Source organism: Palaemon carinicauda, chromosome 1 (genome assembly GCF_036898095.1).
Source record: "Palaemon carinicauda isolate YSFRI2023 chromosome 1, ASM3689809v2, whole genome shotgun sequence".
NCBI lineage: Eukaryota > Metazoa > Arthropoda > Malacostraca > Decapoda > Palaemonidae > Palaemon > Palaemon carinicauda.
The window spans coordinates 154,962,553-154,989,030 of NC_090725.1; the positions used below are offsets into that span (position 1 = coordinate 154,962,553).

General features: G+C 47.0%; 1 protein-coding gene across 5 annotated transcripts in view; it reads left to right on the plus strand.

Annotated features, from left to right (window-relative positions):
- The first annotated feature begins 443 nt into the window (after positions 1–443).
- Hsf (Heat shock factor) overlaps positions 444–26,478 on the plus strand; it is a 562,710-nt gene continuing 536,675 nt past the window's right edge. For 3 of the 5 annotated variants that reach the window (XM_068385865.1, XM_068385876.1, XM_068385908.1), the window contains exon 1: positions 446–718. In XM_068385865.1, the coding sequence (XP_068241966.1) occupies positions 617–718 (102 nt within the window). In that variant the 5' untranslated portion in view covers positions 446–616. Of the gene's footprint in view, positions 719–26,478 lie in introns of all 5 variants that reach the window. The other 2 variants (XM_068385887.1, XM_068385898.1) reach the window with 2 other exon arrangements.

Below are 26,478 nucleotides of genomic sequence, written 5' to 3' on the forward strand. Positions count from 1 at the left end.
CTTTATTGGAGCCCTTGGGCTTACAGTATACTGCTTTTCCAACTAGGGTTGTAGCTTAGTTAATAATAATAATAATAATAATAATAATAATAATAATAATAATAATTTACTATTGAAGAACAGCACAAGTAAACGTACTCATATAACATGGATAAACGCGAGTCTTTTCTAAAATATATATCAAACAGAAAAATAATATAAATACACAACTAATTTATATTATCACTTAGGTATCTACATGCTGTTATAACTACATATAACTCAAAACAAGAGGAATGGGTATTGTTTGTACGAACGACAGTGTCAGTGTCTGTATATGCTTAAAATCCATACAAAATATCATTTTAAGCTACAGTAAAGTATTAGATTGGTGCCAAATTAATAAGTACGTTCCCCAAATATGATGCAGTCTGAGTCTGCAAAATACAATTGGCGAATGACGCAAGATCTTAGTTAGTAGTGAGTGTTGCGCTTGCGCCTAAAACTCCTGTTATGTCTGTGTGTCTGTCGGGAGTCGTGAATCGGGATTCGGATGTAAACAAAACTAGATTGTTATTGTCAACTTAGGTCTGTGGAAGTGGTAACGCAAGGTTGTAACTCTTCAAGTGAAGGCACCATGCATGCCATTGAAGGAACCAGCAATGTCCCTGCTTTCCTGACGAAGCTTTGGAGACTTGTGGATGATCGTCAAACCGATGATTTAATTTGTTGGACAGAAGTAAGTTCAAGGAATTGGTCTCGTACTGTAGGGTAGGGGACGTTTAGTCTGGCTATGTAGACGAGAGTCACTCCTTTCCTTGTCTTACATTAACACTTCTACACTTAAATTGTCTCCTTAGTAAGATATTTTTTGGCTCTGGAAAATGAGGCGTCCGTGTTCTCATTTCTATCAGGTTAAATTCTTAACTAACCTTAAGCATTAAGCAGTAGGTTAAGAGAATGGTGACATGGTCAGACCTTCACTGGAGCAGTGTGGAATTAGCCTTGTAAATGTCTGGAATTCGAGTAAAATTTGGTTATACAGTATAGTACTATGATGCTTTATATACTCAACAGATACTTTTACCATATATGTTTTTCAAATTTTATAAAGTGTATGTAATTGGTTGGGATACGTGTAAACATTCTTACGTATCTGTTCACAAGACCACGCTCTCCATATACAGCCAAATTATGCAAAGCTATTGTTTTCCTCATTACTTTTTCATAATTTAAAACGGTAAATATATGATACTCTAATTTCTAGCGAAATTGGAATACGCTATAAGAAATGGACGAGAGCCGGCTAGCTTGATATTTTTCTCTGTATGTTTATTAGGGGCTATGGCATAATAACTTACGTATCGGTCTGTTAAAATGTTAGGTATGTTTTTCAATTTAAGTCCATTGTTTACACCTGAGAGACTGAAGGGGACTTTGTGCGCATGCGTTTTTTCCCATGATTTTGAGAGCTTTCTGTGCATTTACAATGATGTATTTGTCAGGTGTTTTTTTTAAACCAATTAACGGTAATTGTTTACAACACCACGCTCTCCATTTACTCCAAAATAATGCAATCTTGCAGTTCTCATCTTCATGCACAGTAATTAGGTGGTTATTTAAATTCTGGGAGAGCAATAATTAGCAAGATATGATGAGGAAGGGGGAAGGAGTTTTAAAAAGAAAATAGCTCGGTTTCCTCACTAAATGACTTGGAACTGACATGTCAACATGGACAACCAAACAGAATTCATGATGGCAGCGTACATAAACAGAAGTTCGTGATGCCAGCGTACATTTGATATACTGTATATTCAAGATATACATGATCAAAAATTGAGTGATTACTCAAAAGTGTCACTATTTGTAAATTGCATATTTTATGGACACGAGTAATTAATCCATTTTTAATTAAGTATATTTTGAATATACAGTACTGTATATCAAATGTACGCTGGCATTACGAACTTCTGTTTATGTACACTGGCATTGCGAATTCTGTTTGGTTGTCTATGTTGACATGTCGCCAAGAGAGAACTTATGTGAAGTACATTAGTCTATTTCAAAATTTAGTGTAATTTCGTTTGTCGGCAATTGATTATGGTGAAAATACTGTGCGTTTAGTGTAAAGCTATTGTTGCTCATGTGAAATTGAAAAATACCAGGTCTGATTCTGACTTAATTTTTAAGGAAGGCCGGCACATTTTTTACTGCAAAGCTTCTGTAAAGATTGCCAAGATAAAACGAAAAAAAAAAAAAAGGAGACTGTGTCAATCATAAGGTAAGGAATTATTTGTAATTTACTTTTTCATAATGTAAGGATTTATTTGTGATTTACTTTTATCATATTGTAGGGATTTATTTGTGGCAAGCCCCCTGGCTAAGGGTTGTGACCTGGGAACTACTAGGTTAGGTTAAGTGGGTTTGTTAGGTTCTGTACCCTTTTACAAATCTCAAAAGTGTTGAATAATCATGTTTTGGCCTGTTTTCAGCCACTTAGGCTACATGAACCATCTATTTTTCCAACTGGTTATCTTGCGCTTATAATGAATTTCTGACCATTACTATTGCTGCAAATAAAATCACTTGTTTATCACATTTCCCCACCCAAAAAACTCCGGTTTCTCATCTAGGTCCCCCATAATTGTCTTTATATAAGGGGGTCCAAAAACTTATAAACTGGTGGTTTGCCCCAATAATCATAGTCATCAATGCATAAAACACAAGATAGTGAGTAGGAAAAACATATGGTTCATGTATTTGGCTAGAAGTTGAAGTATCATATATTTACCTTTAAAACAATTTGCCACATAGGAAACAAGTTTGCATTTAAAAAACTTGAATTATAAAAAAAAAACTAGCCTGGTTTCCTCACTAAATGACCTGGAACTGATATCACCAACATAGTCAACCAAACAGAAGTTTGGGTGACTTAAGTGAAGAAACCAGGCAAGTTTTTTTTTATACAATAATATAGTTTTATATAATTATAACTTGCATCCCATGTGGCGAATTGTTTCATATCATGAAAAAGTAATAGAGGAAAACAATAGCTTTGCATGATTTGGCAGTATATGAAGAGTGTGGTCTTGAAAACAAATGCCCTTTCTTATTACTTTCCTTATAGGGAAAATGCTGTTTATCTTTGTAAAAAATACAATTTTCAATATTTAACTTAGCCGGTGATTATATAGCTGCAACTCTGTTGCCCGACAGACAACTCTACGGTAAAAACTCGCCAGCGATCGCTACACAGGTTGCGGGTGTGCCCAACAGCGCCATCTGTCGTCCAGATACCCAGTACTCAATGTAAACAAAGACTCAATTTTCTCTCTGTCGAGCTATCGACAAGACGTACTTACTCGCTGTTGCTAAACTGGAGTTTTTTCACAACTAATTGGTGAAGTACTTTATTCTAGTTTTGAGCTTTCGCTATGCAGGTGTTTTATCTTCATCTTAAATCTTGAACTCGTTTTGGATAGATTTAATTATGGTGACAAAGAGAGTATGGACTTTCTTTCACTTTTAAATGGCCGACCCTTCCCTTAGACGGAAGTGTGTTTAGGCTTTTAGTATTATCTTATCACGTTATAGATTTTCCTCTATATATTTTATATCTCTCCGCCTTTATTAGGCCTCTTCGATTAACTTTCCATTTATTATAACATATGAAAATAATTTTAATGTTTTGTTTATATGGACCTTTCCTGAGAGTAGGCGGTCCTAACTTGGAAACCGAAGTTAATCAACGTTGAGCCCTTTATATCGTAATTAGCTTTTAAAGAGCTAAGGATTTAAAACTTTTTAAATGTAATATTTTATGAAAGAATTTCTTTGATAGTCTTCGTACTGTTTTCAAAGATGAACTAACGTTTAGTTTATTTATGCTACGCAGTTGTTGACGTTCAGGACGTTCAACATGCGCTCTATCGTTACGATAGAGAGAGAGTGTATCACGGTTTCACTTTGCAGTAAGAGTAAATCGATTCTGACGTTTTGTTCATTCTTTCTTAGCTTAAATGTTTTAAATTCTATTTTAAAGGAACTTTTTATTTGAAAAACCTTTCAGTTTTTTCCTTTAGTCAAATAACATGTTTTTTTTTGACGAAATATAATTGGGCTCTTCTCTTAGGTGCGAAATCAAGAGAGAAAGAGAGAGAGAGATAGAGACGGAGGGAGAGAGAGGAGAGAAAACGTTTCGTTCAAGCGGGTAACGTTGTTCTCGAGTTACTCTCATCCCTAGTCGCTGTACGGGGAGGAAGGATAAAACGTTTTTAGTTTTTTTATTCTCGTCCCCAGGCTATGTGCGGTGAGAGATTGAAAACGTAGTTATATGAACTAGTGTTTAGTCTCTTTCCCAGCCACTGATTTTTTTTTATCTTAAAATATGTTTTCTGTTTTTTGCTGGTATTAATGAGCTTGCATTATACGACTGATTTCGCAATTACTACCTTTTAATGAAGGGTAGAATTGCGTGTTTCAGGTAGAAATCAGTAAAAGTTTCGATTTCAGTGAAATAAGTGCAAAACAGAAAATCGAAGTGATAAAGTGATATGCGCAAAGTGTTACAGTGTTGCGTCCGAGGGTTCGTCTGTTCGTGCCTGTCGTTCACCTAGTCCGGGACCTCTTGCATGCTCCCAAGCCCAGGGGAGAAGTAATGTCAAACGACTTATGGGTTCGAGAGGCCTTGATCAACGAACAGACGTTTTTCCCTCTATGGTATCGGGTGTATCTTACCAAGATCTCCCCTACCATAAGACGAGAGAGACGTTGTTTCTCCTCGTCATCCGAAGGCTTTTCGCATAAGAAACCTGTCACAAGGTTTCGAAGCCCTTAAGCGAAAGTCAGTCCTTTCAGGACAGGTCCAGCGTCCTGGTTACAACCATTAGGACAGCTCTGACCCTATGCAGTCATCGGATAACTGCTCGCCGCCTAACAAAAGCGTAACACAGACTCTGAGAGTCTTTTTTTTGTTGGCAAAGTGTTGCGGTCACAGATGTTACCCTCGTCTCTTACCACAACCATTTCCGTTGATCCTTAATGGGTTGTATGGCAAGACATGCAGTATATGCTTGCCTCCCTTATGGAAGACTATTCTGCCGATTAGTCCGTTGAGTCTAGCCGTTTATCTCATCGATATCCTGGCTTTCAGCCAACCTAACGTTCCTTTGTGCTTACTGTTGACGTTGGCGTAGCTTAGTCACGTCAGTCAGGTTGTTTAGAACCACACTCGATGCGGTCTCGTGTGGTTTTTCAGCCGCATTTGGACGTTAGGCCACTTGCTGATGCTCCTGTTGACGTTCAAGACGTTCACTAACAATCGGAGTTGACTTGTTTTGACGCTGTGCGTCAACCTCCGCATTCTAGAGTTGTTTTGACTGCTCAGTCTAGGCAGTCAAAGCAGTCTCGAGTGGACGCTGTGCGTCCTCACGCACCTGTTGTGGTTGACAGTTCAGTTGTTGACAGTTCACAGACTGTCAAGCAGTTACATGACGTTGCGTTCTGGTCCGCTACTAATGCACCAGTGAGTGTGGACTCTGCTTGTAAAGCATTGCCACCACGGTAGGTCTCTCCCTTGCTTGAGACTCAGCTTTTATCGGACAAGGTTCCTGTAGATGAGGAAGTTGCTGTTCCCCCTCCTACTGATATTCCCTTGAGGACTCTGTCAGATGGAGAGGAGCCTAAAGCTGCTTAGCCTCCTATGGACTTTAATTAAATCATGATGATTTTTTTTTAAGGATCTTTGTCCGGATCTTTTTGTGACTGCTGCTCCTCGTTCGCCTAAACGTCAGAGCTTACACTAGGCCTAGCTACTTCGAAGCCGTTGTTTTTAAGCTAGTGCTCTCTCGCTCTCCTAGAGAGCTTTACGTTGGCTAGGCGACTGGTTTTTCACCAGGAGGAGTTTGGGGGATACAGCCTTTGCTTTCCCTTCTTTTAAACTGGTTTATAGAGCGAGAGTCTGATATGACACGAGAGAAGTTCTCGGCTTGGGAGTTCATGCCTCTGCCCAGATAGACTTCTCAATTCTCGTAGACTCTCCCTGGCGCCTGGCCAGGAGACGCTCCAAGTTGTTTACAGGTCAACTTCACAGCTGTTTTCGAGCCTTTGAAGTTTTGCTGTACAATTATGTCATGCATAACAAGGCTTTCAGGGATGGTAAGCGGTACCGCCTCAGTCGCTAACCCCGTCTGTTGCCACACCTGCTCCCGTAGACCCTAAATGGGCTTTGCTGCAAGACATGCAGTCCAAGCTTGCGTCCTTGATAGAGGACTTTAATGCGGAGAAGGTTGCTACCGAACCTTCTGGCCAACAACCTTCCAACCGGTCGGTTGTGCGCCCTGTTGACGCTGAGGTAACCTACTCGCGTCTGCCAGTTGAGGTGGTTCCTCCACCGATGCGACCCAGTGTGGGTTGCCAGCCGCACGTTGACGTTAAGCGACGCTCGGAGGTGGTTGTTGACGTTCAGGACGTTCAACAACCAGCAGAGGTGACTTGTTTTGACGCAGTCCGTCAAGCTCAGCAACCCGGTAGGGTGTTGACTGCACAACCCAGACGGTCTAGACAGTCTCGGGTTGACGCTGTGCTTCCTCGCGCACCCATGGTTGTTGACAGTTCACAGACTGTGCAGCAGTTCCATGATGTTGCGTCCGGCTCCGTCACGCATCCACCAGTGCGACCGGACTCAGCGAGCCAGACGTTGCCCACTCCGTTGCCGTTTCCTCATCAGTTTTCGGATGAGGAACCCTCTGATGAGGACGTTGCTGAACAACAAGACGATCAGCCCCCAGAATAGATCAAGCCCTGCTATCCATCCAGAAGATGCTGAAGAAGGAACGCTGCTCAGTCAGGCTGTGGATGAGTCTGGTAGGGACGCTGTCATCCGTGGAACAATTTGTGTCACTAGGAAGACTACACCTCCGTCCTCTTCAATACCATCTAGCTTTTCACTGGAAAAAGGACAAGACGCTAGAAGCGGTCTCGATCCCGGTTTCCGAAAAGATAAAGTCTTGTCTGACTTGGTGGAAGGACAATATCAACCTAAGAGAGGGTCTTTCCCTGGCTGTTCAGACTCCCAACCACGTTCTCTTCTCGGACGTGGGCTGGGGCGCGACACTAGACGGTCGGGAATGCTCAGGACTGTGGAACTCGAGTCAGAGGAGCATGCATATCAACTGCAAGGAGCTGTTGGCAGTACATCTGGCCTTGAAAAGCTTCAAGTCTCTCCTTCGAGGCAAAGTGGTGGAAGTTAACTCGGACATCACCACGGCCTTGGCGTACATCTCCAAACAAGGAGGTACCCACTCACTGACGTTGTACGAGATCGCAAGGGACCTGCTCATCTGGTCAAAAGGTCAAGACATCTCCCTAGTAACGAGGTTCATCCAAGGCGACTTGAACGTCATAGCAGATTGTCTCAGTCGGAAAGGGCAAGTAATTCCAACCGAATGGACCCTCCACAAGGATGTGTGCAAGAGACTTTGGGCCACTTGGGGTAAAACCATCCATAGATCTCTTTGCAACCTCGCTGACCAAGAGGCTTCCAATCTATTGCTCTCCAGTCCCGGACCCAGCAGCAATACATATAGATGCTTTCCTCCTAGATTGGTCACATCTGGATCTCTACGCATTCCCACCGTTCAAGATTGTCAACAAGGTACTGCAGAAGTTCGCCTCTCACGAAGGGACAAGGTTGACGTTAGTTGCTTCCCTCTGGCCCGCGAGAGAATGGTTCACCGAGATACTTCGATGGTTAGTAGACGTTCCCAGTAGTCTTCCTCTAAGGGTAGACCTTCTACGTCAGCCACACGTAAAGAAGGTACTCCAAAGCCTCCACGCTCTTCGTCTGACTGCCTTCAGACTATCGAAAGGCTCTCGAGAGCTAGAGGCTTTTCGAAGGAAGCAGCCAGTGCGATTGCTAGAGCAAGGAGAGCTTCTTCCATTAGAGTCTACCAATCGAAGTGGGAAGTCTTCCGAGACTGGTGCAAGTCAGTTTCTGTATCCTCGACCAGTACCTCTGTAGCTCAAATAGCTGTTTTTCTCTTATACCTGAGAAAAGGACGATCCCTTTCAGCTCCCACTATCAAGGGCTACAGAAGCATGTTGGCATCGGTCTTCCGGCATAGAGGCTTAGATCTTTCCAAACATAAAGATCTGCAAGACCTCCTTAAGTCTTTTGAGACCACCAAGGAGCGTCGTTTGGCTACCCCTGGATGGAATTTAGACGTGGTACTAAGATTCTTCATGTCAGACAGGTTGGAGCCGTTACAATCAGCCTCCCTGAAAGATCTCACTCTTAAGACTTTTCCTGGTATGCTTAGCCTCGGCTAAAAGAGTCAGTGAGATTCATGCCTTCAGCAAGAACATAGGATTTTCGTCAGAAAAAGCCACTTGTTCGCTACAACTTGGTTTTCTAGCCAAAAATGAGCTGCCTTCTCGGCCTTGGCCTAAATCTTTCGATATCCCCAGCTTATCGGAGATCGTAGGCAATGAACTAGAAAGAGTCTTATGCCCTGTTAGAGCTCTTAAGTTCTATTTAAAGCGTACTAAACCTTTACAAGGCCAATCTGAAGCTTTATGGTGTTCAGTTAAGAAACCATCCTTGCCTTTGTCAAAGAATGCTTGGTCAGACTTTATCAGATTGTTAATACGAGAAGCTCATTCACATCTGAGTGAGGAAGACCGAACTTTGCTTAAGGTGAAGACGCACGAAGTTAGAGCTGTAACAACTTCCGTGGCCTTTAAGCAAAATATATCTCTGCAAAGTATAATGGACGCAACCTATTGGAGAAGCAAGTCAGTGTTCGCGTCATTTTACTTGAAAGATGTCCAGTCTCTTTACAAGAACTGCTACACACTGGGACCATTCGTAGCAGCGAGTGCAGTAGTGGGTGAGGGCTCAACCACTACAATTCCCTAATTCCATACCCTTTTAATCTTTCTCTTGAAATGTTTTTATTGTTGTTTTTTGGGTTGTCCGGAAGGCTAAGAAGCCTTTCGCATCCTGGTTGATTTGGCGGGTGGTCAAAGTCATTTCTTGAGAGCGCCTAGATTAGGGGTTTTGATGAGGTCCTGTTGTATGGGTTGCAACCCTTGATACTTCAGATCCTAGGGGTCGATCAGCATCCTAAGAGGATCGCGAGGCTCCGTAAGGAAGACGTACTTAAAAGGCAGAGTAATTGTTCAAGTCGACTTCCTTACCAGGTACCTATTTATTTTGTTTTTGTTATTTTGATAACTTCTAAAATGAAATAAAAACTCTTAGCTCATAAAAGTGTAAACATATATTGCTGGTCTCTACCCACCCCCCTGGGTGTGAATCAGCTATATAATCACCGGCTAAGTTAAATATTGAAAAATGTTATTTTGATAATAAAATAAATTTTTGAATATACTTACCCGGTGATTATAAATTAAAGGACCCTCCCTTCCTCCCCAATAGAGACGCAGTGGGACGAGGAGAAAATTGAGTCTTTGTTTACATTGAGTACTGGGTATCTGGACGACAGATGGCGCTGTTGGGCACACCCGCAACCTGTGTAGCGATCGCTGGCGAGTTTTTACTGTAGAGTTGTCTGTCGGGCAACAGAGTTGCAGCTATATAATCACCGGGTAAGTATATTCAAAAATTTATTTTATTATCAAAATAACATTTTTAAAAAGTTAGTTTTATGATTTATGAATACTCATATTAAGAGTTACCTTGCCAGGAGTGAAACTGGTCAGGAAGTAAACACAGATTTGAGACTTGGGATATAGCTACTCCCCCATCTGGTAGGTAATAAGGTAAGGATATGGTTCCTAGGTTAGGTTATGTGGGGAACCTTAAGTTCTTTGTTTGCTTGTTTCCCATTTGAAATGTGGTTTGTCAGTCATACATACATATACCAAGGCACTTCCCCCAATTTTGGGGGGTAGCCGACATCAACAAATGAAACAAAAACAAAAAAGGGGACCTCTACTCTCTACGTTCCTCCCAGCCTAACAAGGGACTCAACCGAGTTCAGCTGGTACTGCTAGGGTGCCACAGCCCACCCTCCCACATTATCCACCACAGATGAAGCTTCATAATGCTGAATCCCCTACTGCTGCTACCTCCGCAGTCATCTAAGGCATCGGAGGCAGCAGCAGGGCCTACCGGAACTGCGTCACAATCGCTCGCCATTCATTCCTATTTCTAGCACGCTCTCTTGCCTCTCTCACATCTATCCTCCTATCACCTAGAGCTTCCTTCACTCCATCCATCCACCCAAACCTTGGCCTTCCTCTTGTACTTCTCCCATCAACTCTTGCATACATCACCTTCTTTAGCAGACAGCCATTTTCCATTTTCTCAACATGGCCAAACCACCTCAACACATTCATATCCACTCTAGCTGCTAACTCATTTCTTACACCCGTTCTCACTCTCACCACTTCGTTCCTAACCCTATCTACTCGAGATACACCAGCCATACTCCTTAGACACTTCATCTCAAACACATTCAATTTCTGTCTCTCCATCACTTTCATTCCCCACAACTCCGATCCATACATCACAGTTGGTACAATCACTTTCTCATATAGAACTCTATTTACATTCATGCCCAATCCTCTATTTGTTCTGTAACGAAATACAAACCACGCTATTTACATGGGGTATTACTTTCGGCGTAGCTGAAATGGCGAGCCATTAGATTTTTAACGAGGGTTAACTACCCTCTCGCTAGCTAGCGAGGGGGTAGGGGAGAGGTAGCTAGCTACCCCTCCCCCCTCACACACCGGTGAACTGATTCACTTCGCTTTTGGCTCGGACGGTGGGCAGACGTCTCTGTCCTGTCCTCGCATGGCAGCCATTAATGTTTTGTCTTTACTTAATTACTTACTTTTCTTATACTTAATATATATGTAAACATTCTTATGTTTATGTATATATTTGAGTATAGAAATACAGTACGTTTCTTTTTCAGTGTTTGTGCTGTGTGTGTGTAGTGTACGACAACTTCTCCGTGTGGTTCCAGGCCCCCACGGTGACTTTCCATGGGTCGCGATCTCTCCCTTGGTCCCTTGGTCCTTCGTTCCTCCCTTCGGCGGGCGCCGTGGGGAATCGTCATCGCTGGACTTTGTTTATTATTCTGTTTTCCCCGCTGTTCCTCCTTTCCTACGGGGAACTTGGACTATCAGCGTAGGGAACATGGGAGTTTAGTTTGACTACGGTCTCCCTCTCTCTCTCTCTCGAGGTCGTTCACCCGTTTATTACTACTACGTATTACGGTAGCTTCCTTCCCGTTGCGGGTTGAGTTGCTTCTCCGTTTATTTGGTCTCAATTATTTTAATGAAATCTAATTGTATTTGTTAACTTTTCAGCCTCTGTGTAGAACGCTTCCATTCGGGGTTCATTCGTTCTTCTATTAGTGAACATTCTTAGATGAATTACATAATTATAATTGTTATAATTCTGTTTTTATTACAGTTCTCCGCCTTCCCCCCTTCCCGTGAGTGTCAGTGGGGGAGGAGGGCGCATTCCTGGTGCGTAATTCTTATGTTCTTTTCCCTCGGGGTTCCTCTTCGGAGTTCCCCCGGGTGAATGAATGTTAACTAATTATTTATTTTATTTTCACAGTTAACTATCTAGCTTTTCGTTTGCCTAATGTGCCAACGAAGCAGAGCTATCCAGTTTGGGCCTGGGGAGTCTGCTGTTGCCGCCTCCTCTCTAGGACTTCGTCATGGGCGTGTTCCCTTCTCCTAGAAGTTCTCCCGTGACAACTGTCAGCCCCTTAGTTCATTTAAAACGCTCAGGAGGTCCGCCTCCATGGGTGGGTAACTTCCCTTCCGAGGGAGGTTCCCTTCCCAGGTATGAGTTTTTTTTCCCCTTCATGGGGGTGAACTTCTCTTACCTTAATAATTCCTGGTAGGTTTTTTCCTGTTCCTCGGGCAGTTATGCTCTTGGTGCTGAGTGACCTATTTTGTAACCATGCTCAAGGGGCTGAGTGGTTGCAAGGCCGGACCATGGAATTCGTGCGATTATGCTCTTGGTGCTGAGCGGTCGCACTTGCAGCTACGCTCAAGGGGCTGAGCAGCTGCAGGGACTCCTCTTCGGAAGACTCCCCTACTGTTGTTGCTGATGTTGCTGAAGGCTCAGTTCCCCCCTCCGAACATCCTTCGAGGGGGCAGCTGAGTCCAACGGTCTCTCCTGCGAGTGTCTCTCACCCTCGGGGGAGTTCACTAACTGAGACTCCTCTTCGGAGGACTGATGATGGTGCTCCTATCCGTGGTCGTCTTCATCTTCAGCCGCAGAGGATCCTCCTCGACGAGAACAGACCGTTGCAGCTGCTTCGCTAGACCTTTCGGCAGATCGTTCGCTATCTCCGACACCTGCCAGACCTTCTTGTCTTCCATCTCCGTTCCTGGACACAGATGCACTGTGGGCGCCACTCCACCCCGTTTTCCAACGGGCACCGGTCCCTTCGGGGCAAAGGGCTCATCTCACAATGTGAGTAAGTCCCTTTAGTGCCAGGTTTTTACCTGTGCAACCTCGTTCTTCTTGTTAGCAATTATTCTCCTGCTGTGGATCAGTCTTCTGGTGAATCAACACTCCAGCGATCTCCTGTAGCTGAGTCTCGCCGTAGATCTCCTGATCGCCAACGCTTCTGGGACCTTCTGTGCGGCTACGCGCCTTGTGCACCAACGGTCTCCTGAACGCCCACGATCGCCTGCTCGCCAGCGCGCATCTGATCGCCCTTTTCTGATGTGCGCAATGTGCGCCAACGTTTGCCCTCGCGCCCAAGATCTACGGATCTGGGCGCAAGCAGGGAGATTATTTCTTCGCTGAACTCCACGTTCACCTGCTCGCCAGCGCACATCTGCGCTCCCTTTCCTGATGTGCGCAATGCGCGCTAACGTTCGCCCACGCGCCTACGATCTCCGGATCTGGGCGCAGGCAAGGAGTTTATTCCTTCGCCGACGATCTCTCTGGTTCTGCACCCTCGCTGATATCTTCTGGCCGCTCATATCTTCTGGCTACGCAACTATGCGCGTACGATCTCCCGGTTCCTGCCTTGCCGCGTGCAGTTCAAGAAGTTTCTACGCTAGCGTACAGGTGCTCACAGGTTCTTCTGGACTCGCAGCGCCCTTCTGAAGTTTCGCGCCAAGCGTGCCCACGCGCGGTTCCAGTTCCAGCGTTCACACGCTCGCCAACGCGCCAGCACGCTTCCACATCACACTGTGCCGCCCAGGAGGCACCTAAGCTAGCGCATGGGCGCTCACAGCCACCCCTGGGCTCTCCTTGTGCGCCAGCGATCTCCTAAGCGCCCGCGCGATTCTTCTCCTGCGCACAAGCGTTTTCAACGCGCCAACGCTTCAATCGTCGTAGGTTTCCTACGCACCCACACGTTACCTCTCCTGTACGCGATCGGTCGCTACGCGCCATCGCTTGCCAACGCGCCTTCGCCCGCCTACGAGCCATCGCTCGCCAAGACGCGCCATCGATCTCCCGGCTGCCTGCGCTCGCCCTTACGACCGCGCGCCTGCGCACATGCGCACCCATGTTCACCCGCGCGTGAACCAACGATTTTTCATCGCGCGAGCGCCAGCGCGATTTTGTCCGCGATTCCCGTCGGGTTCGCAACACGGGCAACCTGGCGAGTCTTCTGGAGCGCGTACTTCCAGATCATTGTCGGCATGATCTCTCACCTGTAGACGCAAAGCAGCGCACGTGCAGGAGCAGGAAGAAGCTTCAGAGAGGTCTGGGCAACATTCTTCTCCTTCTTTTCAGGCAAGCCCCATCATCTCTACTCCTCAGGATCACCTGATCCCCTTCCCTCCTGCGGGTCGCTGACACTGCGTTTGTCAGCCGTCAGCAGAGGAGGTACTTCAAGATTATGGGGAAGCCTGGTTTAGCTCTGCCTCTCCACTATTCCGTGGAAGGGATTCCAGGGGAATTTCTCTCGAGAAATTCTCCGCCCGGCAGGGGACTTTCTCGGCTTCGGAGATCTTGAACCAGATGAAGGCCGCAGAGTGTGCCATGCAGGCCACTTCGTGGCTGGTCGTCTGGCTTGGATCCCCGGGCATCCTGTTGTTATCCAAAGACTTGTCTAAGGGGAACACCAGGAAGACCATGGAAACTTTCCTCCTCTCAGGCACGAACACCATCGTTTTCCGGCTCACTAAGTTTTGAACTTGTGGGCAAACTCGATGTTGGAGCATTGAGATGCCGTGACCGAGAGGTTCATCTCGAAAGTCTCAACCGTGGATATCGGCAAGCTCAGACACTCTTCCATCCTTGGAAAGAGCTTGTTTGAGCCCAAGGACGGGGTACGGTCAGCTGAGAGGTTGAGGAAATCGGATCTCGATTTGCCCCTCCAAAGATGCTTACATCCGGACCCTACAAGCCTCCAGCGCCTCAACAACAACAGCCGCGTCGGCCTAGGACATCGGAGCCGGCTCCGACGGCAAAGACAAGGTGTCTAAACAGCAGCCCCCTCCTGTCAGGGACAAGAAGGACACGAAATCCTCCTGGGGAGGCAATAATCCTAGAGGGAGCGGCCGAGGCCGCAGACGCTAGAATTGGCACCCCCCTGCCCCCAGTGGGGGATACCTAAAGTTGCGTGTTCAGGTGGCAGCAACTCGGGGCCGATTCCTGCACAATCTCCGTGATCAGCCAAGGATATCGCGCCCCGTTTATAACATATCTACCTCCCCTGACAGCGAATCCAGTGCGCTGAGCCCCTATGCCATGGGATCGGCAAAGGGGCTAGCCCCTCGGGCAGAATTCGAGACCATACTCTAGAAGATGCTCTCCATAAGATTGTCGACGGCTCCCCCTGGCTTCTTCAGTCGACTTTTTCTTGTAAGAAGGCATCTGAAGGCTGGAGACCCATCATCAGCTCTGAACAAGTTTGTCGAACAAACTTCGTTCAGCGTTGAACAGCAGAGTCGTTCAGACTTGCAGTAAGACCACAAGTCTTCAGGTGCACACTGGATCTGAAGGACTGGTACTTCCTGATCCCAATCCATCCGTCTTCCAGGAAGTACTTGAAATTCAGCCTAGACAACAAGGGCTACCAGTTCAAGGTGCTGTGTTTCAATCTCTCCACAGCACTGCAGGTGTTCACCAGAATGTTCACCCTGATATCTTCGTGGCCACACAGGATCGGCATCCGTCCCCTTCGCTATCTGGATGACTGGCTAACCCCGGCAATCTCGGAATCGACCCTTCTTCGACACCGAGGCAAGACTCTGGGATTTTGCCAAGATTTAGGGATCATGGTAAATCTTGAGAAGTCTTCTCTACTTCCATCCCAACAACTGGGATATTTAGGCATGATGTTAGATACCAATCTCCACAAGCCTTCCCATCAGTCGACAGGATAGCAAGGCTGAGGAGAGGCGCAGAACCTTTCCTCAGACCAGATTATCGGTCAACCTGTCGATGACTCTGATAGCTCCGCTACGGCATCATGCAGAGTTGTTCCCGGACCTTCTGCATCCCCTGACGGGACTCCCAAGAGAGCTTCCCCTACGACACGAGCTACTCGAGCAACCACACTGCAACATCTGCCACAGAGCCGTAGCATCGCTTCTGCTTCATGCCTGGAGACTATCCAGCATTCCCTCACAGAAGAGGAGTTCCGCAACAAGTTGCGGAGCGGATGTCTCGACACCTGCGAAAGTCATCCGCAGGGGTCTACCGGGCCAAGTGGAGAGTCTTCTGTGGTTGGTGTCGTGGGAGAGGTATCTCTCCCCTTGATGCCACTATTCCAGCAATAACGGAATTATTGTACAGTATACCTGCGGGAGGGAATGCGCCTTTCGCTCTCGGCGGTGAAAACCTATCGCTCAGCCTTAGCCTGGCCTGCAGGCTGAAGGAATAGACATTCCCTCCTCGCTGGTTTTTTCTACGCTCATTCGAAGCTACGAACTTACCTGCCCCCAGTTGGAAGTGAGACCTCCTCCATGGAACATGGATTGGGCTCTTAAGGCTCTCAAGAGACCTCCTTGCAAACCATTACGCCAGTCTTCTGATCGTCACCTGACTTGGAAGACGGTGCTCCTGCTCGCTCTGGCCTCGGCCAAGCGTGCCAGCGAACTTCATGGTCTCTCATACGTCGTCGCTCATTCAAGAGGAGAGGGGTAGGTACCGTTCAGGTTCGTCCCTGAGCTGGTCACTAGTCTCAAAATTTTGGAGCCCGGACCCTCAGTTCGACTCCTTCAAGATTTCGATTCTCCGTTCTGTAACAGATGACCCAGACCTTCTCCTACTATGCCCAGTAAGGAGTCGGAGGTGTTATCTTAAGAACAGCTGGAGTTCGTCCTCACGTGCAAGCCCTGTTTGGGAGCACAGGAAGGACGGAGAGGAGGGTTACCAAGGATATCTTTTCAGCCTGGATTCGTAGGGTCATCCATCACGCCCTGAATCCAGACCCTCCTCCGTCACGTCGCCTTAGAGCACCCAACGCCAGAGGCATCGCGACGTCCCTGGCCTTCAAGAGTAACTACTCTGTGACGCAGGTGCTACAAGCTGGAGTCTGGAGGCGTCAAACGACCTTCACAGCCCACTACCTGCAGGACGTGACCCACAGGAGCTTCGATACGTTTTCTATCGGCCCTGTGGTGGCTACACAACAGCTGGTCTAAACCTCAGGCTCCTTAATGGACAGGTAGCAGAAGGTTGAGGGCATTGTTACCCGGTTTTAGTCTGCAGGAATGAAAGAAGTTTGTCTGGCCCTTACTTCTTTCTTCATCGTCCCCTCTCTTGGGGAAAGCAGCATCCTGGGTTCTCTGCATAGCTGACCTCAAACCTCTGCAGGTAAACCATGCTTCCTCGTGTTCCTAGTATTAAGGTAATACTGTCACGTCCCCCATACCCTGACTAGGTGGTATTGGGAACGTCCTAGCCTAGAATTCCGTCTAAGGGATTTCAGGTTGACTTCCTAGGACAACTCACACTTCATCCCTCCACACACAAGCTTATGTAGGCCGCGCGTTCCTTGCGGAGCAAGGAACTTGCAAGGTGCAGGGACTCTTTTTCTCGAAGTGCTGCTCACTTGGATTCTGAGTCCCCGGGCAAAGCCAAAGCCAGTAAGGCTGGGACTTTCCTCCCTTCCTAAGGGGTAAGTCACCCCATGTAAATAGTGTGGTTTGTATTTCGGTTACGGAACAAATGACAAATTCGGAGATAATTTGTATTTTTCCTAACCATACAAACCTTAGCTGTTTACACATATTTGCCCGCCAGCTCTTCCCCCAAGGCAAGTCCTACCTCTAAGCGAAGTGAATCAGTTCACTGGTGTGTGAGGGGGGGAGGGGTAGCTAGCTACCTCTCCCCTACCCCCTCGCTAGCTAGCGAGAGGGTAGTTAACCCTCGTTAAAAATCTAATGGCTCGCCATTTCAGCTACGCCGAAAGTAATACCCCACGTAAATAGCTAAGGTTTGTATGGTTAGGAAAAGTACAAATTATCTCCGAATTTGTCATTTTTCGCAACAAGCGAGTCAGTGAACTCCATGGTCTCTCTTATGACATCGCCCATTCAAGGGGATGGGGGGAGGGAACGTTCAGATTCGTCCCTGAGTTTGTTGCTAAGACTCAGAATCCGGGAGTGCCGGACCCACGGTTCAGCTCTTTCCAGGTTTCGAGTCTTCGTTCTGTAACAGATGACCCAGACCATCTCCTACTGTGCCCAGTAAGGAGTCTGAGGCTGTATCTTAAAAGAACGGCAGCAGTTCGTCCCCAAGTGCAGGCATTGTTTGTGAGCAATGGGAAGACGAAGAGGAGGGTTACCAAGAATACCATCTCGGCATGGATTCGGAAGGTAATACACCTATCCCTGAATCCTGACCCTCCTATGTCACGTCGCCCTAGAGCACATGATGTCAGGGGCGTAGCTACGTCCCTGGCCTTCAAAAAGAACTTCTCAGTGACGCAGGTTCTACAAGCAGGGGTGTGGAAGCGTCAGACGACCTTCACAGCCCACTACCTGCAAGACGTGACCCACAGGAGACTCGATACATTCTCTATCGGTCCTGTGGTGGCTGCACAACAGCTGGTTTAAACCTCAGGCTCCTTAATGAACAAGTAGCAGAGGGTTGAGGGCATTGTTACCCGGTCTTAGTCTGCATGAATGAAAAGGTATGTCTGGCCCTTATTCTTTTCTTCATCCTCCCCTCTCTTGGGGAAAGCAGCATCCTGGGTTCTCTGCACAGCTGACCTCATACCACTGCAGGTAAACCATGTTTCCTTGTATTCCTAGTATTAAGTTGATACTGTCACGTCCCCATACCCTGATGAGGTGGTATTGGGAGAGTCATAGCCTGAAGTTTTCATCTAAAGGACTTCAGGTCAACTTCCTAGGACGAGTCACTCTTCAACCTTCACACACAGCTTACGTAGGCCGCAGCCCTTGCATAGCAAGGTGCTAGCGAGGTGCAGGGACTCCTTATTGTTGAATGCTGACACACTCAGATATTGAGTCCCCAGGCAAAGCCAAAAGCCACTACTGGCTGGGACTTACCACCCTTCCTAAGGGTTGAGTCACCCTTATTAAATAGCGTGGTTTGTATTTCAGTTACGGAACAAATGACAAATTCATAGGTAATTTATATTCTTCCTAACTATACAAACCTTAGCTATTTAATCAAACTTGCCCGCCAACCCTATCCCCCGTGAAGTCCTACCTCTAAGCATAGTGAGCTCAGCACAGGTGTGTGTGAGGGAGGGGGGGGGGGGAGCAAGCTACCCTCCCTACCCCCCCCCCCCCCCGCTAACCAGCGGTGGGGTACAGTATTAAACCCTCTTTAAAATTCTAATGGCTCGTCATTTCAACTACGCCGAAAGTAATTGCCCCCCATATTAAATAGCTAAGGTTTGTATAGTTAGGAAAAATACAAATTACCTACGAATTTGTCATATAACGGATTTTGAGCGAAGCGAAAAATCTGTTTTTGGGTGAGATGGCCATGACGTCCTGATGGAAGGTTCCTTTAGTAGCTTCCTAAGGGTATATATGACTACAGTGATATTCCCAGAGAATCAAACTAAAGGTTTCACAGAATTCTAACTTCTGGCGCGAGTACCCTTAAGATTTACTCTTAAGGGTATCGTATGTAATCTGGGGACGTATTCTTGACACGCCACATGGCAATATGCACCCCGAATAGCTTTTACGCTTCGAGGGGGATACGTGGCAGAATTAGAAGGGTAGCCGCATCAGAGGTTACCCTAGTTCCCCTACTACTATCGAGTATCACAACCGCGCCAATTCCCTCTAGTGGTCATTCCTTGTAGCGTCGAGCAGGGTGCTACAGATACAGTAGTTGGGAGGGAAACTGTGAAGATCTTTTCTTTAGAAAAGAAGGGTGGGTCCATCAGGACATCATGGCCATCTCACCCAAAAATAGATTTGTTCCCACACTAAATACAAACCTTCTTTCTTTACTATAGGAGATATTCTAGTGCAAGCTGGAAAATTCGGCAGAAAAACCTTAACAAGGTCGTTAATGACCGGACAGGTAATTACCCACCTGACAGTGGTGCGGGACCGCCGGTCGGTAGCTGCTGTTTACCTTCAATCGAATTCTAGCCGTCGCAGTGGTAACACCACTGCTCCTGCTTTATTTGCTGGCAGACTAGCCTTTCTTTTTTTTTTTGAGTTTTGATTAATCCTTTTTCTTTTTCTTTGTAGATGATGTCCTCTATTTTGAGGAAGTGTTCATGACGCCTTTATGTCATCGCTGGATGTGGATCCTCTTTCCCTATGCCCTGCCAAGTATGTAGAAGTGGTCTTCACAGTACCTTCTCCTCCTCCTCCTCTTTATTGTCCTCCCCTCTTTGGAGTCTAGGAGGGAGAAATATAGAAGAGGAAAAGGAGAGATCCCACTCCTTTGCCCAGATGTTCTCTCCGGAGTACAGGCGACATAGGAGGAGACGTAATTGTTCTTGCTCTTCCTCGCCTTCTGTCTCTTCACGAGATGTCTCGTCGTTAGACTAAGCACTCTCGTCACAAACTTAAGAGCGCTTCCTTCTTACCCTAACATAGGGCATCAAGAGCGTATGCGCCAACATGCGCAAATGCTCCAACAAGAGCACAACTCCATCATGCGCCTGCGCGCCACCAATCTTCTTCGCAATGGCACTCTCCTGCGCGCCAGTGCTCTCCTATGCGCTCCCGCGCGCCAACATTCTCCTGCACATGCGCATACGCGCCCAACACCATCCGACGCGACAGGTAAAACCTGTGCATCAACTTTCTACTGTTAGAAGGTCTTTTGACAAGGCAACCATGCTACCTTTTCCCGCAGCGCCAGTGCTTACCAATGCGCTAGCGCTTTGCAACACGCCAGCGCTTATCAACGCGCCAGCACTTACTGGCGCACCAGCCATCTCCCGCATCCGCAAGGATATGCGCTCACGCCCGCGCGGCCATATGATTCCACTATGGGGAATTTTCTCCTGCGCGCGTGCGCGCTCCCTACGGCTGGCACAGACGTGCGAGATAACTCTCCTGCACGCCCGTTTACGCCTTTACCTAGATATTCTCACCGAAGAGACAGGCGAAATAGGAAGAGACGTAATCATTTTCGCTCTTCCTCGCCTTCTGTCTCTCCCCAAGACTTCCTGCCTCGAGATTATATACACTCGTGCAACAAACATGAGAAGAACGATCCCTCTCGTCATCGTTCTGCATCGCTGTCGTCGTCGTGCGAGGGATTGTGACGAGCCGAGAGAGGGTTGTGAACTCAAAGGCAGGATGCAATCAACTGAGTGCTTTATTAAGGAACACTCTCCTTTATATACAAAACCTCAAGGCAACAGGAAAATACATGTTCGAGAAAGTGACAATGTTACAGAGGAAAACCAGACATGAATTTTCATGTTCGTTTTAGTGCGAGGGAAGAGCGCAGATACAAGCATAATATATACAAAAGGAATTATGTACAATTGTGTGACACACGGTTGGTACAGGATCATCTAAGAAACCAGGAGCGCGGCCAAGGGCAAAGCACGTCCTAACCTTGAACCCTCTTCTTCGCATATTAGTTTGAGGGTCTCCGTCCGCTCTTGAAAAAGTCAGATAGAGCGCTTCTCCTTGCTCTACTCTCTATCTTCAGAGAGATCGCTCTCGCCTTTGAATTCTCGATCTCTGACCCTTTGGGGTCTCGTGACAAGGAAACCTCGGTTTCCCGGTGCGCTATCCCTTCGTTTTCTCACAACTAGTTGCTGAAACCTCTGGTTTTCGTGCATTTAGTCTCGCTGACACTTCGGTGTCTCGTGACAAGGGAGAGACTCGTTTTCCCGTTGCTCTAGCCCTTCGGGTTCTCGCAACACAAACTCTAAGGGCACGCACGTTCACGGTGAGCCTTCGGGTTCTCGCAACACAACCTCTAGGGGCACGCACGATCACGCTGAACCTTCGGGTTCTCGTGACACAAGTCATCAAGAGTGTTACTCTTAGGTCAGAGGGTCTTCGGACTCTTGTCACGCGGAGTGTTCGCGTACACCCATCCAACACTACGCCCATAACAATCGGGAGTTTTACTCTTATGGCAGAGTCTTCAGACCCCAGTCACGCATGTGTTCGCACACAATTAGTGCTACACGCGCAAATCTCTGATCATACACTCGCGGGGTCAATCCCTTGCTCCCGTGTTTCAGACAGGACAACCTCCCTAATTCCTTTGCTCCTTAATGAGTTAAGGATTTTGAGTCTCTCGGAAACCTCGAAAGAAGATGCAGGGGTTCGCCCCTTCTTCTCTTCGGTTGAGAGCAGAAGGGAAAAGGGAAACGTGTTAGAGAGGCTAAAAGAAAACACCCAGATAGCAGCGACGTAGAACGCGATGCCGAGGGCTTCGGCCGCTCTGTTCGTTATCCTGCGCTTCATGTGGCAGTTCATGAGCTGCCCATGTTACGAGGTAATACTCGTCAACCTGCAACTTGATCGTCTTATTGGAAAACTTAGATTGCTGACAGGAGGTTCGCCTCCAGGGATTAGAGATCCTTCCCTTACGAGGGAGTGATAACCTTCCTTGGAATTGGACTGCGTGAAAGATCCATCCCCCTTCCAAGGGAAAGCTTCCCCACTTCAGACAGTCAGCAACCTTCCCTCCTTCGTAAGAAGTTGCGAACAGCTCAATGAGTTTTACCTCTGCTGTCTCGTCCCCGAAGACTGCTTTTTCCCCAGGAGCTGGGGAAAAGCAAGTCTTCGGCTTATGCCTCCTTCAGGGGGAACTTCTCCCTGGGAGTATGCTTGGCTCAGGCGATGTCCTTCATCGGGAGGACTTCTCTCGCGTTCACGAGAGGAGATATTCACGCCTACGTTTTTTCCGTAAAACTGGGAGAAAACTTGCCTTAGGTGATGCCCTCCTTCAGAAGATCTCTCTCGTTCGCGAGAGAGAGAGATTATTACGCCTTCGCTTTTTTCCTATAGAAATGGGGGAAAGCTTGTCTTAGGCAATGTTCTCCTTCGGGAGAACTTCTCTCTCGTTCGCGAGAGAGAGATTATTACGCCTTTGCTTTTTTTCCCCATAGAACTGGGGGAAAGCTTGTCTTAGGCAAGGTTCTCCATCGGGAGAACTTCTCTCTTGTTCGCGAGAGAGAGATTATTACGCCTTCGCTTTTTTCCCATAGAACTGGGGGAAAGCTTGTCTTAGGCCAAGTCTCCCTTCGGGAGGACTCCTTTCTCGTTCACGAGAGGGAGATTTTTACGCGTATGTTTTTTCCCTAGAACTAGGAGAAAACTTGTCTTAAGCGACGTCCTCCTTCGGAAGAACTTCTCTCGTCCGCGAGAGAGAGATTATTACGCCTATGCTTTTTTCCCATAGATCTGGGAGAAAGTTTGCCTAAGGCGATGTCCTCCTTCGGGAGGACTTCTCCCTCGTTTGCGAGAGAGAAATTGTTAAACCTACGCTTTTCCCCATAGAGAGGGGAGAAATCTTGCCTTTGGCAATCCTTCCTTCGGGAAGACTTTTCCTTCGTTGAGAGAGAAAAGTTAATACGCCTACGATTTTCCCCATAGGGCAGGGAGAAAGCTTGTTTTAGGCGATCTCCTTAGAGAGAACCTTCCTACCAATCACGAAAAGAAACTTGTAGGAGTTTACTGATCTACGCTCCTCCCTCTTACGCTTTTTGGTTCTCCTCCAGGGGCGGAGCGAGAACCTTGTATTAAGCGACTTTCTCCTTCGGGAGAACAAATCTACCCTGCGGAGGAGTTATTTTCATCCCTGACGTTCTCCCCTCGTGCTGGTAGGAGACGCCTTTTTGATCCTACTGGTTCCCCTCACGTTGACCCCTCGGGGTCTCGTGACGATCACCCTTTCGCCGGGCGTGATCGGGAGCCTTTAAACTTTCGTCATGTTTATCCTACGGGTTCTCATGACCTTAGGAGTCCTTCGGGCCTCTGTCATGTTGGACTATCGAGTTCACACGACTTGGAACCTTCGAGTTTCAGTTATGCAGAGTAGTCGGGCTCTTGTAACAATTAGCACAGAGTGTCCGTGCACACGCGCAATTAGCGCTATGCATGCGATCATCGTCCTTTAAGAGTTTATTCTTATGACAGAGCCTTCCGACTCTCGTCAGCGGTCTTCGCCATTACCTCCAGACACTCCGACTTCTACCATTCTTCCCCTTTCAATAAGAAAGATACGAGGGGTAAGATATAAGGTTTGTCTGCTGCTCGCGTCTCCACTTTTTCCTGTAATAACACGCGAGGAATTATCGCAGCCTGAGGATTCCTCGTGAGTGCTGCCGTCGAGGGACTTAGAAGCCTCCTATTTAAGGACTCTAAGAACTATGTGTTATATCTCATGCCCTGGCGATTTGCATCTGTCTCCTTGACCCTTTGATTCTCCAGGCTATGTATTGACAGTCTGGGGTTCGAGTCCCGCCCAGACTCGTTAGAGCCTTCAGTGCCTACAACCTTACCATCCTTGTAAGCTAAGGTTGGGGGGAGCCTATAGATCTATCTGCTGAGTCTTCAGCAGCCACTGCCTAGCCTTCCCTGGTCCTAGCTGGGATGGAGAGGAGGCTTGGTTGTTGACCATATATGGTCAGTCTCTAGGACATTGTCCTAACGGCTAGTGCAATGTCACTGTCCCTCGCCTCTGCCTTTCTTGAGCGACCTTTAAACCTGGTCTGTTCTCCCAGCTCAGAGACGTTAACCTTCTCCTCTGATCTTAGATCCCCTCATGGCGAGGCTCACGCCAGACTAATCCTCGAAGAGACACTCAACTCTTCCAGGCTCTTCTCAGTCACAGAAGCCTCGGCAAGGGAAGCGACTTCAATGTCCTTTCTGGCTTGACACGTGGTCTGATACAGTCGGCTACCTTGCGAGCCACGAGGACTTGTCAAACCAAAACTCTAGGCAGACCCTACAAAAGTCTTAACTGCTGGGGCTAAGACAATGGACTTCTTGACCGCTACAACAGCGACAATGTGAAGCAATTGGATCCTCAAAAGGAAGGATCAGTAGTTCCCAGACTTTCTTTTGTACCTCAGTGAGGAAAGCTTCTCTCAGTCTCAGCGATTTAGGGCTATCGCGCAGCCTCGAGCCTCATCTGTAGACGGAGAAGGGGTTGACCTCTCCGCCTCAGTAGACATCACCTTGGTTGTTTCGGTGTTGGAGTGATCTTGCCCCCCACTTGAGATTAGACTATCTCCTTGAGACGTGTCTTACGTTCGCTGAAGGGTCTGCCCTATGTGCCCTTAAGGGCCTCAGACAACTCTCTGACCCTTAAGACCGTCTTCCTCGTACCTCTGTCCTCCGCTAAAAGGGTCAGGGAGCTACATGGTCTGTCTTACGTCACCCATTCTAAGAGATGGGGTGGGGGGAGGCGAGTGTCTCGCAACTTCGTACCGGGCTTGGTGGCTAGACTCATAATCCTTCATCTACCGATGGGAGATTTCAAGAATTTCCACTCTCAATAGGTAACACAGGATGCAGTCCAGTCGTTACTATGCCCAGTCAGGGCGTCAAAGAAATATCTGAGGCGCACCAGACTATCAGACCACGTCTCCGTCATCTCTTCCTTGTACCAACAGGGTAAAGAAGAGAATCTCTCGCAACACCATCTCTTTCTGACTTAAGAAAGTTATTGCGAGGACTTTTCACGGAGACCCAGAGGCAGCACAACCCAGAGCCCATTAAGTTAGGGGAGTGGCTGCCTCTCTGGCGTTTAAGAGAATTTTCTCAGTCTCCCAAGTCTTAAGTGTTGGGGTCTGGAAACGCCAATCTACATTCACTGCTCACTATTTGAGCGACGTGACACATAGGTCTCTAGATACCCTGTTTATAGGGCCTATTATGACAGGTCAACAGATGCTGTTACTACCTTACGCCCTTTCAGGGGACAGTGACCATTGGTTGAGGATTCTGGGTTACACTAGGTTTTAAGAAGGACATCCATCGATCTTCTTCGTCTCCTCCCCCACATTTGGGGTTCCTAGCCTGTATCCAGTTTCAGCTGGACTCGCCAATGGAAATAAGGTATGATACTCATCTGATTCCTCTCACAGAGTATAAGTTATATTCGTGGTCATGAGGTTTCCCCTTGGCCAGGTCGGGGAATCCTAAGTTTGAAGGGGTCCGAGTCGAATGTTCCTGACCCACTTCATCCTGAAACATTTGTTTCCATGAAGTTGCAAACCTTCAGTAGTACTGAGATTCTGGGGATCTACAAAGAAAGAAGATACGGAAGATTGTTGCTTCAAAAGAGTCTAATCTGAGGACTATCTTCCCTAAAGATAGGGAACTCCTTGGCCACCCTGGCCTCAACACTAAGTCTCCTATAGTAAAGAATGAGGGTTTGTATTTAGTGTAGGAACAAATGACAAACTTTAAACAGAGTTTGTATTTTTCCTAACATACAAACCCGAATTCTTTACACAAATCTTCCCTCCATCACCGCCCCCCTAGGATATTCCTAACTAGAATCCGATTGAAGGTAAACAGCAGCTACCGAGCGGCGGTCCCCCACCACTGTCAGGTGGGTAATTACCTGTCCGGTCGTTAACGACCTTGTTAAGGTTTTTCTGCCGTATTTTCCAGCTCGCGCTAGAATATCTCCTATAGTAAAGAATTCGGGTTTGTATGTTAGGAAAAATACAAACTCTGTTATAAGTTTGTCATTTTTCGCTTCGCTCAAAATCCGTTTTTTGGGCTCAAGACGTGACGTCCCGATGGAAGCATACCAGAGAATGAATGTATCTGTGGATTTTCATCAGTGCCTTAACCTTGGGACAATATTTCTACGACCAAAAGGGCCAATTGAGACAAATGACGTTACCGTTATCCGTCATTATCACTAAGCATAACAATATTAGTGCTTCCTGCCCCCTGCAGGGAAGAGTCACTTTAGACGGTAGAAAAGGGGCCTCAAGGTAGCATATATTGTATGAACAAACATAAGTATACACTGAGAATACAAACGGTCTCAAGGTTTGTATATATTGCCGAACCAATATCAGTGTCCCTATCCGTTGTTTGTAAGCATACAATGATATGAGAAATACTGACATGAGTAAGTCAAGG